General features: G+C 37.3%; 1 protein-coding gene across 1 annotated transcript in view; it reads right to left on the reverse strand.

Annotated features, from left to right (window-relative positions):
• PLPPR5 (phospholipid phosphatase related 5) overlaps positions 1-16,201 on the reverse strand; it is a 109,220-nt gene that overhangs the window by 59,440 nt on the left and 33,579 nt on the right. Inside the window, exons 2-3 of the mRNA XM_040998753.1 lie at positions 8,524-8,656; positions 4,883-5,133 (exon numbers count right to left, since the gene is read on the reverse strand). Coding sequence (XP_040854687.1) covers positions 4,883-5,133; positions 8,524-8,656 — 384 coding nt within the window. The remainder of the gene's footprint in view (positions 1-4,882; positions 5,134-8,523; positions 8,657-16,201) is intronic.

Below are 16,201 nucleotides of genomic sequence, written 5' to 3' on the forward strand. Positions count from 1 at the left end.
GATAGAAAAAAATTCAAAATACGGAGTTCAAAAGTAGCTCAGAAGGCGGCAGAATAGGGCAAACAATAAGAGGGATTTATGGTAATGAAAATATTAGAACATGATGGGTACTTCCCCAATGTGTTCCACACAATCCCTCATACCCGCTAACAACGTTTCACTGAACACAGACAGGATACATGTCAACCCTGACCAATAAGAGTGGTCGTGACACTAACAGTCACATTAGCGATACATGATCAGTATGTCCTTAATGCACAGTTGTGATAGCTGTGTTACCTAGTAGACACTTAAAAACTGAAATCCAGAGCACAGGGACCTTACACAACTCATTACTAAACTACTTATAAGCAGGAAATGTACAAAGGAGTTGGCTTCAGCTTGCTGACAGTGAGAATTCCTTGGTCAGGAAAGGCAAACACGAACACTTGACACAACCCTCAGGTTGTCCTTCCACTCACGCCAGCTCCTCTCTCCAAAACTAAACCCTAACCAGTCTCATGAAATCAACTTTGGTATTGTGCTCCCCAAATTCCGGTACCTTAGAGTGAGAGCTGGGAAAACCCACATGTACAATTGATAAAAGGTCCTTAAGGGGAAGCTGTTACACGGACATCGGCAGAGCCTGGTTCAGCAGCTGGTGAGCAGCGATCTGCATGTAAGCCATGTAGGTATAAAAGAAGGTTGTGTGGGAAGTCAGAGTAGAATAAAGCCAATGCCTATCCACCCAGGAGGAGAAGGTGGAGGAAAACAGAGGAGAGAGTATTAGAGCTTGCCGTTTATATTAGAAGAGACTGCAGGAAATTAACACTCACAAATTCTTCCTATTTCAAGAAAGCTGCTGCTTTACAATCTGACTTTGACGCCGTTCTCATTCATACGTGGGATCTATTTCTCTTCAGCAACAACCTGAATTGCCCTTACGATTTGTTCAAGCAGAACACAAAAACAGTTAAGTTCTCAAGACACCTTACAGTGTGGCCTTTGTCCAATCGGAAGGCTGCTCTCAGGCTCTTTCCAGGACCAAGCAAGCCAGGTAAAACCCAACTCACTGCTCAACCAAATGTGACCCAGGAGACAGACCAGAATTGACTGGCTGGAAAAGCACTAGCTAACCCACCATTCCCTGAGGATTACACTGTGCTGTTATGATTTTTGAGGTGTTTTGTAATATAAAAACGGAGAATGGAAAGAGAATGTAGCTGACTCCTTATTTTATTTTAACTAAAATAAAACATCTAAGATTAGGAGCTGTAAGTACCCCGAAGAGATTTTTTTATGCTTATCTGTTTTAATGATTCAGGAAGTTAACTGGAAAGCTACCGAATATGATCTTTCATTCTTAACTTTGAAGTTCATTTATTTCTATTGGAAAAAAAAAAACATTACATATGCCATATAAAAACTTATGTTATCTGAAAAAAATGTGAAAAAGCTAAATTTAAATATTACTTCTGCTGCTAATTTAGCACTGAGTTAAAAATTTGATGATTGAGGGTTAAATAACCTCCAGAATTATTTCCTGGGAAATGAATACCATCTGCAAAAATAGGAATTTTTTTTTCCCACTGCAAGCTCTCAGTAAAGCAAAAGAAAATGCTGTCATCAAATTATCTGCAAAGCTTTAATTAAAGTAAGATGCTAGAGGAGAATTCATAGTTCTTACTAGACAAAGACATATAGAGAAATATCTGGCAGATATTCTTCAGTTATTTTATGAGTTTGTATGCATGTGCAAAACCAACACTAAAAAAAGTATACATGGAGTGCAACAGCCACCAGGATATTTCCACATAGGATATTGAATATATAGTGTTCTCCTATTTATCTATCCGTCAAACCTCTGGCAAGCAACTAATTTCTGTTATTTTTTCCCCTTGGGGCTGGCACGAGAACCTGGCGGCTAAATCCTTGCCTTGTAAACACCTGGATCCCATAAGGAAGCCAGTTCATGTTCCAGCTGCTCCACTTCCATCCAGCTTCCTGCTTGTGGCCTGAGAAAGCAGCTGGGGATGGGTCAAAGCCTTGGAGACCCTTAAGAGGCTTGAGGCTCCTGGCTTTGGATCGGTTCAGCTCTGGCCATTGTGGCTACCTGGGGAGCAAACCAGTAGACAGAAGATCTTTGTCTCTGTCTCTCCTTCTCTCTACAGATCTGTCTTTCCAATAAAACTGAAATAAAGCTTAAAAAAGATTTCCCAGGGTGTTGCTAGTAAAGCTGGTGAGAAATGCAGATGTGTGTAAGTTCAAATCTAATGGCAGAAAATGACGGTAAAGCCAACCCTTGAACAGGAGTTAAATTCAGAGTTGCCATAGCACCCACCCACGTGCATAATCACACACAAAGGGGTGGCAAAGACAGGAAAGCTGTTAGCAGAGAATAGGATCTTCTGTTAAAAAGACAGAGGCTCCCATGAATGTAATTATAAGCAGGAATCCTAAATTTTAGTCAGAAACATTGTTTAAAGATAGAAGACTTTCAAGTATTAGAATGTTATTTAATAAACTGCTCTCTCAAAGACCCTACCATGTGTACCCTTGACTCTAAACTTTATTGGCTGATGAGATTATGCAGTGGAAATGAATTCAGTTGAACATACACACAATAGGTCTAAGATTTAATGCTTTCCTCTCTAGAACATGAAAATGTGTGGTTTGATTGATCTGAGCAAGTTACTTTATGAGTGTCCTTATCTGAGCAGTGAGTATGGAAATGCACAAAAGAAATCTGATGAGGATCTAATAAATTAGCATTCTTTTTATTGACAATAATTAATAATTGGTAAGCTATTAAATAATTTAGTAAAAATGAAGAAGTACCAGACTCATAACAAATGCATAGTAAATATTAGTTCTAATTATAGTCACTATAACTATAACAGATTATAATAATTAGTTTTATAATCCAAAAGCTGCTAAAACAAATGCATATAAGTGGCCAGCAGACAAGATGTAAATGTTAAGATTCTTCTAACACATCAAAAGATAGTACCTTCTCCCCAAGAAATGTCTGAATAAAAAAGGCCAAGTATTTTATTTGCAAATATTGATCACATAGCAGAACCTATCATTCCTTGTTGACAAAATAGTCATGTAACAGTACCTGGTGTCAGGGAGCATTGTGAATTTTGTCTCCCACCACTGAATTATTTGCATATGTATTTGCCTATACATTTGCAATTCATATCCAGACATAAATGCAAACATCAGATTTAGATGCTGCAGTAACAAAGAAAAAGCATTGTGTGATTCTGCTCCATCAAGTTTTATATCTTCATTTTAAGGCTGAGTGCTTCATATTCTAGCAGAAGTAGAATTACATGATCAAGCAATGCAGAAAATAGGAAAGAATAAGCACAGATTAGCATATTTCCTACAGGTCCATAGGTAACTGCAGGTGAAGGAAAAAGAAAAAAGAAACGGGATAAAGCAACCAAGGGAAATTACAGGAACAGAGTGGGAAACACCGTGAAAAGGCAAGGAGAAACTATTAAGGGAAAAATGTAACCAGTTATAATGCAGAGAAATTTGGTAGGATACGGTTAAGTCCTTATCCCATAAAGTTTTTCTTGATGCAATTTTTAAAATCCAGACAGTGATCAATAGGATTAAAGTGGCTTTAAAACTTTTAAAATATCAAGAATACATACTCTTGGACCTCTAAAATTATATTTTCATTTTCAGGGGTATTGGTTTTATTTTAGGAGTGAGGAATACCTGATCTGCAGACCTCAGAAGCCCCATGAAATCATTTAGTCTGGCCATGCCAAAGAAACTCCAGGCAGGATTCAAAATTCAATATAACTATATGGTAGATTAGTTTTTCAGTTGATAATTTTGGTATGATTCATGAATTATGTTATGAATTTGCAAATAATAGAGGGTAGTAAAATTGCATAACTACATTCTATCTAGTAATTTTTAAATTCCAAGTGGAGATGTCACAGGCTATCACTATGGGTTTTCTTCAATTTTAGTGACAGCACCACCTAATTGTGCTAGAAATATTTCACTATCCGACACATCTTTGATTAAAATAATCCCTAGTTTTTCCAAATCACTGGAAATGATTAAACTTGATCTTTATGAGTCTCATGAATGAGCTGAAATCGGAAGGAAGTAGACATGGGCAACACTGGGAAGGAGAACCTTCAAAGACATTGAAATTTTACAAACTTATTTGAGGTTTTGGAGGATACTACAAAGAGCCCATTCAGTGAGGAACGTGTTTGGAGATGGAGAAAAGGGCGATGAGAGGAATGCTGGAATCTAGAGATGCCTGCCAAGGCTTCCTTTCCACCTACTGCATATAGGTAATACAGCTGTGAATACTTACTTACAACTCAAAGTCCCAAGACAGCTGTCCTTGGGGCCTTGTTCTTACCATTAAAATGATGGCATCTATTGAAGAACAAAGGAAAAACATAACGCCTAAGAACATTTTAGGTAGCTCTACAAGAAAATACGAAAACACTTTCTATTATGATGATACAATTAACAATGACAAAAGAGCTTTCCAGAAAGAAGACCCTTTGCTCCTTCTTGGAATGTGAGAGCTTGAGGAGGCAGCGCAGAGGCCTGGGTGGTCCCATTAATTGCACTACTAAAGTTCGTTAGGAATGCTCCAGACCACATATGTTTGTATTAAGTCCTGTATAATATAAAGATAGAAATATTCTCATAGAATGCTAATAGCTATGTTTTTTTTTTTAGTATAACCAACAATCTACACATAATCCCCTGAGACTCAACTGGCATAATATTATTGACAACACAAATAGCTGTTACTAAAATTGAATTAAATTCCTGTTAACAATAAGCAACTTTTCTGGTGGCAAAAAAAGAATGTCTACGCCTGACGCAGGTGTTGATGAGCTTGACCTACCGTCAGGTACATAGCTGCGTAGACACTGAGAGCTGCCTCTTTGGATGGAAAGGTTTTCCTTGCTCTCATGATGAGATCTGGATTGCCTGTGCAGGCTTCTTCCCCGCTGATGAACTGTGTATACTGCTGACATCCAAGAGCTGTATAGTTGGGCTTACACAGGGCAAGAAAATGTGGAGCCAGATTTCCTGTAACAACTTGTCCAGCGTTTACAAATATATCGGTAGCAAACAGTCCAAATGTATAAATTCCTGAGAAAGAAAACAGAGAATTTTAACTCTTCTCATTTTTTTTATTTGACAATAAACCAAGATGAAAATATTTTAGACACTATAAAATATATTATATATGCAAGCACTTGCTGTCTTTCATTTCACTTCTAGCTGGTTCTTCCCTTGGCTTTCTGGTGTGGTAGGAGTGTTAAAATATTTAACATATTGAGCTGTCTACCACTGGCTACATTTTTGTGCTTGGCAGGTTTATAAAAGCATAAGATAAAAGAAGAAACCGTATTCCAAGACGGAGTTTGGGTAATTTGATTTTTAAAATAGAGACACATGTCCCTTGAGAGGATCTAGTCTATCACATTTTACTAATGTTAGCAATCTTCATTTTCCCCCTATTTTTGAAAATGTTTTTTATCTCACTAACACAGCAGAGCAGTTGTCTGCCTTTGATTATGCCTCCTAAGCCCATTCAGACTGATATTAACTCTGTTGGAGGTGCCAATTAGCAGTGAAAACCAACGAGAACAGATTTAATTTAAATATCATGGAAAGTCTTAAGTAAAACAAAATGCTTTCACATTAATATGAATTAATATGTATACACACATATATATATTTAATTTAAAGTTACAGAACAGCTAGTAGCTTAATCACACATAGCCAGTTTAATAAAGTCGAAGCAACTCAATTCACAAAAGGCAACAAAAGTTACAATTTTTCAATTTAAAGTGTTAATTTTTTTGCTTTGGCTACATAAAGGCACAAAAGTATACACACACACAATTATTTTCTGTTTTTGTATATAACGTGCCAATTCACTTGAAAGCAAAAAAAATTCTTTTTATATTTTTGGAGACAGATCTCTCCCTTTCTCTCTCGCTCTCTCAAACACACACACACACAGAAATGGGGAGAGAGACAGATGGATAGAGAGAGATCTTCCATTTTCTCTGTCACTATTCAAATGTTCATCAGGCAGGCTGTGCCAAACTGAAGCCAGGAGACCAAAATGAACCTAGCGCGTGCATCTGGGCAGCAGGGACCTAAGTCCTTGCGTCATCACCTCCTGCCTGCTAGAGTCTGTACTACTGGGAAGCTGCAATTAGAACCAGAGACTGGATCCCACCTGCTTTCAATGAAATGTACATGCATACTCTGATTATGTAAGGAAATACGTTTTTCATTATTTGGGGAAATAAAATCAATCAGGACTTTTTAAAAATTATTCTAAAATAATACTTCCCTAAACAACTGGCTTATTAAGAAGTTGATAGGATTTTATTGTAATAACCAGATGGTTTTCTTCTTTGTCATGTATTTCTCAACTTTTCATTTCCTAAGTCTTTCATAATTATTGGCCATAGCATGGGAAATTAGCATGGGAAATTGTGCACGAACAAATATTTTTACAATATGTGATGGATACCTGTATTTTTAGTTTTCAACATACGCAAAATCTGTGTACAAAAGTTTATGGACAAAAACCTGCACACAGAAAAACTCTATGTGTATCTAAATGTCAATGAAATGGACTTCTGTTTTTTGTTTTTCTGAAATTTCTAAAGAAAACAGAAAGATCTTCCTTTCAGCTCATAAATGTTTTGTGGGTCATTAAAATAAAGCTTATCAAAAACAAAAATATGACACAGAGAGAAATAAAACAGAACTGAAGTCAGTAGAAGTCAGTAGATATGGACATAACCACTACTTCCAAAACCTAATGGCCAAGCACAGGCCATTAAATTGTGAGTCAATTTTTAATCCTTTGAAATTTGAGCTAGATTAGTTCATTTCACTTAACTGAACCATTTTTTTTATACAATGCAGTAGGTTTTATACAATGCAGTAGGAAAATACGTAACAGGAAAATGAAAATGTCTCTTGGTACTTATAAACTTCTCCAAATGTGCTTTAGAATTAAAAAAAAAAAAATCAGTACATCACATCCCAGGCCAATATCATAGCCAACTATAAAGCAATTATTAAAATGGAGATCCCATGAGTGTCAGCTACTTCTACGAGCTCAAGATTGGTCACTACAAAAAATAATGCTTATACTGTAATGCCTCAGTCAACAATTTTCATTGTTCTAACAAACTAGGAACCATGAAAAGGAACAGAAACCAATCTAGTTCTCTAAATGTTTAGTACAATCATGTAATAAGAAAGAAAAAACATGCACAAATGCAGAAAAATACTTAGAGATGTAAATATGATTTGCTTAGGAGTGCTCAGGAAAGCATCAGTTACATAAAATGATTTGTCTTCAGTGTATTGTTTGTCTTGCTATTACTTTGTGCTCCTATGTAGAGAAATGACTCAAGAACACGGAGCTGATGATTATAAACATATTTTTGCAAATTAGAGAAAAATAAAAGAAGAAGGAGTGGACTGGAGAGAAGACAAAGGGAGTTATCTTTACCTTTGAAATACATGAGATTTGTTCTCTTTATATTATTAAAAAATGCAAAAAGCAAAGTTTTCATACAAAATTTTCCCTTTGAGAGTGTATGTGAAGGTTTTGGAGATGTGTAATTTGCTGTTGATAAAAACACAGGTGTTGAATATGCAGACCTTTTTTGTCTCCAGAGAAATGCCTGATGGCAATTGGTTAACCTTTGATAGATTCATGCATAGGTCAGATCATCCATACATCCTATGTTCACAGTCACATTTCTATATGAAAAGTATATTTAATTGTTGCTGTGTCCTTAGCATATCTCTTAATACTGATGAGGATTTTAACATATTCAGATATAATTTATTTTGCTTAGCAAAGCCATTAAAATAATTTGTGTTACATTTCACTTTTCCAGCTAAAATATTTGCTTTGACTGAGTTTCTATTGAGTTACTTTTAAATAATTTCTCAGTGTTCTTATTTATTAGTGCTGTCATTAAAAAAAGAAGCTTAAAATATCAATGAATCTTGCCCTATAGGAAAACTTCCAATATATTTTCAAGTAAACACACACATACACACACAGCTCAGCAGTATTGCACGGAGTGCTACTTGAAATCTATCACATTTCTTCTATTTTCCAAGCTATTTGTTCTTGTTATTTATGAAGCCTAACAACCTACCAGTATTGCTTCTAAAGCTTCCAAACACAATTAACCATTTTTGAAATTATACAATCTTCAGTTTCTTACAAAATACTAAATACACATAGGTGGTGTTCTTTTTTCTTAATATGGAAATGAAATTTCCAATGCAGAGTCTTGCAATATTTGAGAGAAATTAATATGGAAGATTCATTTTTCAAATCACATCGAAACATTTCACAATAGATAAACGAATGTTTACATACAACTAGAATACTGAGTAAGTGAAAGGTTATCTTTATACATAAACATTGTTTCATCAACTATCAAAACAAGTCAACGAATACATACCAAGAAATCGAATACATACCAAGGAATCGGACAGTTCGGCGTACCAGTGGATTTATATAGCAACAGTCTCCGGTTAAAATAGTTTTTTCCTGGTTTTCATAATCTCTTGTAGCTAGTTGTAGACAAAACACAGCCGTTTCTCCAACAATTATCTTGTAAAGAAATAAGGAATTAAGCAACATTAGAATTTAATCAATAGATTTTTATTTTTAATTAGGGTGTAAAAAGATGATTTTTGAAAAAAAAATCTTAATGTGCAACTAAGCCATATTTTTAACCAGGTTTTGTCATTACAATCCCATCCCTATAAATATAAAACTTATTTCTCTCACGTCATGGAAATATTAAAATGACAAATTATGCAAAACAGACCACAGAATTTTTGTTTTGCAAAGACTCATTAAAGCAATAAACAAAGAATCTTTAAAGAATTGCTCAGGTTGGTGTGAGATTGAATTCTGTGCCTCATTTTTTAAAGAAACTGTGCTTAAATATTACTCTTTCAAAACATGTTGTCTCTGCAAGTATTTTGCAAAGGATCAGGGATAGAGATACTAATTTAAAATCACATCAATATTTTTATGAGAATCAGTTCACACGTGTTTGATCTTGCGATCACCCATATACCTAGATTTCTAAGATTTAGTGCGTTCTTTATGTTTTAGTAGAAATGTTATTAACATCTCCTAAGAAGTCATACATGTGAAATAAGCAATGTCAGACTCAACTGAATGGCCCAAGGGGTAGTAAAGATAGCCAGGTTCTCAGGGTCAGGTCTTTGGATTCCACTGCTTCTCATGAACAACCTGTCAAAGAATGTGACTAAAAGAGTTAGAAACCATTAGTGTATCTGCTAGACTGTTACTGCTATGTCAGTTTTTGTACCCTTGTCAAGGTTAATTAACCTCTTAACTAATTAACATTTTCTCAGGAAAATGTTTTTGGGGTCTCTATGAAAAGTACTGACTATGATTACAAGATTTAAAAATTTTTTTAAAAAGTGGAATCCCAGTGCCCATAACACTGTGTCACAAAATGCAATGTAATTAATTAATAAAAAAAGGTGGGAGATTGAGAAGGATAACATGACAGCAGATATTTAGCCTAAATTTACCTCAATACAAATGAAAGTTTGAAGGAAAGACTGCAACTTGGAAAGTCTTCTTAAATTAAAACTTTGAAGAAATGGAGCAGGTGTGTGTTAAAACACTTCAGTCAGCCAAAGGAGGAACAAGAACTACTTTTCGTGAGTACATCAGCTGTCACAAAATCCACAGACAAGCTGTGTAACTCAAACCTCTCTCTGTTTGAATAACTCTTTTCATATCCTTCACGATCTGCATTGTCCCTTGATTTCTGTCTTTAGTATTAACTTCATCCAGATCCATTTCATCATAGAATGTCCAAAACTCTAACAATGTGTCATCCATTTGACCTTATTGCCTTATTCAGAGACCCATCTGGGTTTCCCACTGGACTTTGTCTTCCCCATAGAAGATTATCACCAGGTCTCCACCTCCAGAAAGCCCTACCTCCTGGTACACCAAACCTTAAGTCAGGTTCACTCACTAATCTCTATACAATGTAGTAGGAACCAAATAAATTTTGTTGAATTTGTAGATGAATCCCATCTTCCAGAGAGAACATGTTAAATACATATTGTCTCCAAAGTGCTCTCACTTGCTTTTGATTTGTTGCCTAAATTCTATAATCCAACGTGAGTTGTTTCTACAATAAAATCTCTACCTTTATCCAAGTTCCTATAACCAGATCTTATGTTTATTCTCTGACTTGAAGAATTTTTCAGTTTGTTGGCTCATTCTTGAGTTAGAATGGCTTTTAGGTCACTCCTGCAGTGACCTTCATGCTGCTAGCTCTTGTTTGCCTGCATTTCATCATATGTAATATCCCTGAATTTCCTGTTAGCGTCTTGAGCAGATATGCTCAAGTAGCATCTCAGTCCTTGTCATTTGCCTGTGACTACAGAAGATCTTTTCCACTGGATTAAGCAAAGCAGTGAATTTAAGATTTACAGATTATTGCCAAACTTAGAGAAATGGGGCTTGAGATTAGATCCATCAATATAAATTCTCAGTGTCCAGAAAACAACACTATCAGTCTCTCCATCCCCACAACCACACTATTCTTGAATCTCATCTCCTCTGTAAATTTTAGCTCATTCTTGCCTTTTTGAGAACTTGCCTGATAGTATCTGTGGTTCCCTGCCAGACTAGAAGAGCCTACTCTTGAACTCTTCAACATATCAAGGAAACAGCTAAACTGATCAGATGTACTTAATTCCAATTCCAGCTTCCAGGATGTTCTGTCCAAGGTAGGTATCTTCCCTAGTGCGAGTCACCAAAGTTACGGAAACAAAATTTGTGGAAAGAAGAGATAACTCTCAGAAGAAAGGAAGAAAGGAAGGAAAGAAGGAAGGAAGGAAGGAAGGAAGCAAGGAAGGAACGAAGGAAGGAAAGAAAGAAAGAAAGAAAGAAAGAAAGAAAGAAAGAAAGAAAGAAAGAAAGAAAGAAAGAAAGAAAGAAATGGACGAAGGATGGAGGGAGGAAGAGAGAGAAGCATGTGAAACCATTGCTATGAATTGGTTTCTACCTCAAACTGCCACCCTTTGTGCTTTGCAGGACCTTCTTATGCCCATCCTTGGTTTAGAGTAGCACCTTCCACCATGGTTTCTGGATGCATGTTCTGTCCATCTATTTGGGGTTCATCTCATCAAATGTGCAAGTCTGAGCCTTATTATCTCTTCAAATATAGTCTATTCTCAAGGCTCTAGTTCTTCTTCCCTCAAGCATATATTCATAGATATCCACAGCCAAACTAGTCTCCCTCAACTCTTTACTACTCAACTTGAGTGAAAATTCTCACTGTTTATAAATATTAGATATTCTCAAATAATGTGATTAAAATGATTCTAATTACTATCAGTGGGTCCAAGTAAATGTCTTAAGATTGCAATGTTACACATAGACATCCAAAGAAGGGTCCATAATTGGATGGAAACAATTAATGAATACATGAAGCTGAAAAACTGAGTTCTTTTTAAGTTGATTTGGACAGTACGTACCACTGGAACTTTAGTGTAGAAATGTCACTAAGCTGCTGAGGGCATCTGCAATAGCTATGAAATGTGGCACTCAGATCTCTTGTGTAAGGGAGACTCACAGACTGAAGGCTTCAACAGCTGCTCCTCTGGACCCAGTACCTCATCTGTGCTGAGGCTACACTATGCAAGGCTCCTCCTTTCTGTTGAACAAACATGGTGGAGGTACTATGATGAAACTTTTTCCCTTGAGACATTAGATATTTTCAACTGGGCTTTTTACATTTTTTTAATCAAAATACTGGCTTAATTCTTTCTTGGAATCATGCCACAAACTGAAGAACTTCCCATCCAGTCTGCCTTCCTTCCTCCCCTGAGCTGCTGGAAATCTCCATCATTCTGGGGGCTCCTCCTTTCTCCAGTTTACCTATAATTTTACCTTTTAAATGGGATAAAACCCCAATCATGTTCTACTTTCTCTTAGATTGCTGAATCCTGTTGGCTTTATGTCTTAATTCGATTTCAAACATGTATACTTTCATCACTATTTTTAGTTTAAAATCTAATACCTCATATCATCTCTTTGCAATGAAGTGTTCTTGGGACTCAGTCTTTCACTCCAAATTGTCTATTGCCAGACTTATCAATCCGAAAAACAATGTGTAATAAAAATGGCCTACTTAACAATTTATAGTTTGTCATCATAGCCTATGACAGGTTTTTCTTAAAATATTATTTACAATGAAATCTAAACCAAATTTTTTCAGCTTTTAAAGGTCATATATAGCCTCCAGGCATGCCATGTTTGAGACATAACAACATTTTCATTTGACATCAGACCAGGTATTTCCTTCTATTCAGGCATTTGCACTTGGTCCATGGCTTAATAAGGCTGGTTAAATGGGACAGTATTCAGTGCTTGAGACTTGATTTAAATGTTGCCTGCTCGATTGCAGTTCTGCATCCATTCCTGGCACAACTTGTCCTTCTCTTTCTATGTTGCAATAGCAGTTTGTACATGTATTGTGAGAATTTTCTTATGGTCTTATCTCAGGAGCATCTGTGTCCTCCAGTCAAGTAAGAGTTTCTTGGAGGCAGAGATGGTCTGTCATTCCTGTTCATGCATCCAGTGTTAAACCAAAGTGAGTAACAATCAATGTAAGTGAGATATGAGTGAGTGAAATTAATTCAATCTGCCCATTTCAGTGACAAACAAGTTTGGCACAGAATGTTAAGTCTAAATTTGGAGCTACTATTACTACAGTTTCTATGTAAGGATTAGTAAGTTTTCTCCAAACTTTTCAAGGTGAAGTCAGTTGCTTACTCCCAACTTGCAGGTTGCAAACATCCCCAACATTTCCACAGCTTTTAAGAGAAGGTATTGGTGCACAGAGCACCACTAAGAACCATGACTACTCTTCAGATAGAAAATAATTGAGTGCAAAAAGGGCTCTCCTTTTCCTGCTAGCATGCACACTTCAACTGAGACAGTTCCACAGTACCCATTCTAACTCTATTTTTAAATTTTTTTCCAGTAATTTTTTTCATATCTCCTCTGCATATCCTCGGCTTTTACGTGGAGCTGAGAACCTAATGTTTTGGTCACATCCTCAGCTTTATTAAAAAGCAGGTCTTATTCTGGAGTGACTGTCTGCTATGCTTCTTGCATTCCAAAGACAGATTTGAATGAACTTAATTCGCTTTTTTTGCAGAAAATGAAACAGGGCACAGAAGGCAGCCACTGATGAGGAAGCTAGAAACGCTGTCCTATCATAGCTGTAACAGAACTGCCTTAACAAAACTGCCTTACTCATGTGAACCACAAATGACATGTGTCTCTGGAAAGAGCCGAGGTGATAAGCTGTGTTAACTGGGATCTACTGAGAAGGAGCAAAGCCCCTCTTTCTGCCTGCACCAGGCAGGCTGTGCCCATGGAGAGTAAGAAAGCAACAGAACTTCTTGAATGACACCAGTGTCCCTGCTGGAGAGCATCCACTGATCTCTGTAGGGCCATGCATTCACGGATTGCTCCTTTCTCATGTCAACCAAGATCTCCACTCACCGGGACATGAAAGAGCAAGGAGTGATAAAAAGTGCTCCACTGGGCAAGAGTGTAGCTCAGTGTATTAAGTGACATTTAAAGAGAAACAGAATGAAAGCATGTTACTTTTGGTGCAAAATTTTGAAATCTGTGGATTGTTTTTACAATATACACCTGTGAACTTTGTAAAGAGGTGTCACAGCTGTGTAATCTCACCTCACTTCCCTTTTTGTCTTCCAGCTCCCTTCACCTGGAGAGACCACATGGGTCTCAACCACCTCCTCTGTCCCAGAAACAAAGCCCTTGCTTGCTCCCCAACCCTGCAGGATGCCCTCAATCAACTCCACTGCAAGAGCACTGGGGATAAACAGCCCCTGCCAAACTGCTGTGGAATGGAATAATGCCGTAGAGGTACAAGGACCAGGCACAGAGGATCTTCATTGCCTTCCCTCTCAGGTCCAGACTACAGTGAAAATAGGTAGTTTCCTTCCTTTTTTTTTTTTTTGAGATTTATTTTTATTAGAATGTCAAGTATACAGAAAGGAGGAAAGAGAGTAAGGAAGATCTTTTGTCCACTGATTCACTCCACAAGCAGCCACAATGACTGGAGTCACACTGATCCGAAGCCAGGAGCCCGGAGCCTCTTCTAAGTCTCCCACACAGGTACAGGGTTCCAAGGCTTTGGGCTGTCCCTGACTGCTTTCCCAGGCCACAAGCAGATAACTGAATGGAAACTGAGGCCACAGGGATTAAAATAGGTGCCCATATGGGATCCTGGTGTATGCAAGGCAAGGCAAGGACCTTAGCTGTTAGGCTACTACCCTGGGCCTAGCTGGTGTAGTTTCTTAAAGGTACAGTTCCTTCTGCTCTACAATATAACAGTCTATTTCATTGAGGGGCAAGACTTCTGCTCAAGTACCCCAGACTAAGAGACAGAACCCATGCATGTCACTGACAGATTTCCCCAAACTTAAAAATCATGTTCCCCAGGCCCAGTGCAATAGCATAGCGGTTAAAGTCCTCGCTTGAGCGTGCCAGGATCCCATATGGGCACCAGTTCATATCCCAGCAGCCCCGCTTCTCATGTAGCTCCCGCTTGTGGCCTGGGAATGCAGTTGAGAATGGCCCAGCACCTTGGGACCCTGCACCTGCATGGGAGACCCAGAAGAGCTCCTGGCTCCTGGCTTCAGATTGGCTCAGCTCCAGCCATTGCGGCCTCTTGGGGAGTGAACCATCGGACAGAAAATCTTGTTCTCTGTCTCTCCTCCTCTTTGTATATCTGCCTTTCCAATAAAAATAAATACATCTTTTAAAAAAATTCATGTTCCCCAATACACAACTCTTTCCTAGATGAACCACTATGTTGCACTTTATCCCATCACAACACTATGGAAATCTGCCTTGAATAGTGAGGTGGACCTACATGTGTCCTAAGGACTCATCTTCTACACAGGTCTTTAGAAAAAAGACCTGGTAATCAGCCTTGCTTTTTATTCAGTGCATTGTTTGGCAGTGAGTAAAAAGTCCCACATTGTTGTTGAACAATGCACAGAAATGCAGCTGTAAGTCACAAATCCCCAGGTATATGTGAGTGAAGGGCTTCTAGTATGAGCATATGCCTTTATAACCAAATGTCAACCTCAGAGGATGACTTTTTCAATTCTATATCACTTAAAGGCAAGATACTAAGTTTTCTAGGAAGATAAAAGCAGTAAAAATTCTCATTAAACTTCAAACTCCAAACAGCTTTATGATTTCATTGATAAGAACCCAATTAGACACTTCTCTCCTTTGCAGCTGATAGCAACAAGGATGCTCTTCCATCATTGCTTGAAAACCTGGTGCATGAAAGCTGCTTCAGATGCACACAGCATAAAGGACCACGCAGTCAGTGCGAGATTATTTTGCATGTGCCTCACATACTTCAGATAAGTGAGAAGCAAGTTCTGAAAAGCAACAATGTTATGGAGTGTGAGACATGGGACTCAAAGTTTTAAAATGTCTATATTATTGAATATTCCTAATTATTTTACAGGTATGTATGTATACAGTTCATTTCCTATTATCAAATTCAAGCTGACCAAAAAAAAAAAAAAATTCAAAGCTACTCAGAGATACAAAGCCATATTGGGCAACATCTCCCAGCTTTATGTTCTAAATCAAAGAAGCTAAGCTTACTCTGTATATAGACTGATTTCAACATTGTGGCTCAGTAATGCAGGTGATAACTTCTCTGAACAGAGCTTCCAAGTGGAATCAAGATTAGGAGAGAGGAAAATAAATAGAATTAAATAAGTGACATAGTTTGTGATGCACAGCGACACCAGACTCCCCACCCCCATGCCCGCAAGTTAGAAAACTATTTTGTAATCTAACTATAGCTACATGTATTTCATAATGACAACATAAAAACTTAGCTTCTTTCATTTTAGATATTTTAGTTAGCACATGGTGTATGTGTTTATTATATACGATATAATTCTTGAAATACATTTACAATGTCAAGTGGCCACACTGAACTAATTAAACATGCGTACCTCCGCTTCACATGAATCTCAGATATACATATTCATAGTATAAACTTGCCATGCGGAGTGG

Source organism: Ochotona curzoniae, unplaced genomic scaffold, assembly GCF_017591425.1.
Source record: "Ochotona curzoniae isolate NIBS_2020 unplaced genomic scaffold, NIBS_Ocur_1.0 scaffold_1037, whole genome shotgun sequence".
NCBI lineage: Eukaryota > Metazoa > Chordata > Mammalia > Lagomorpha > Ochotonidae > Ochotona > Ochotona curzoniae.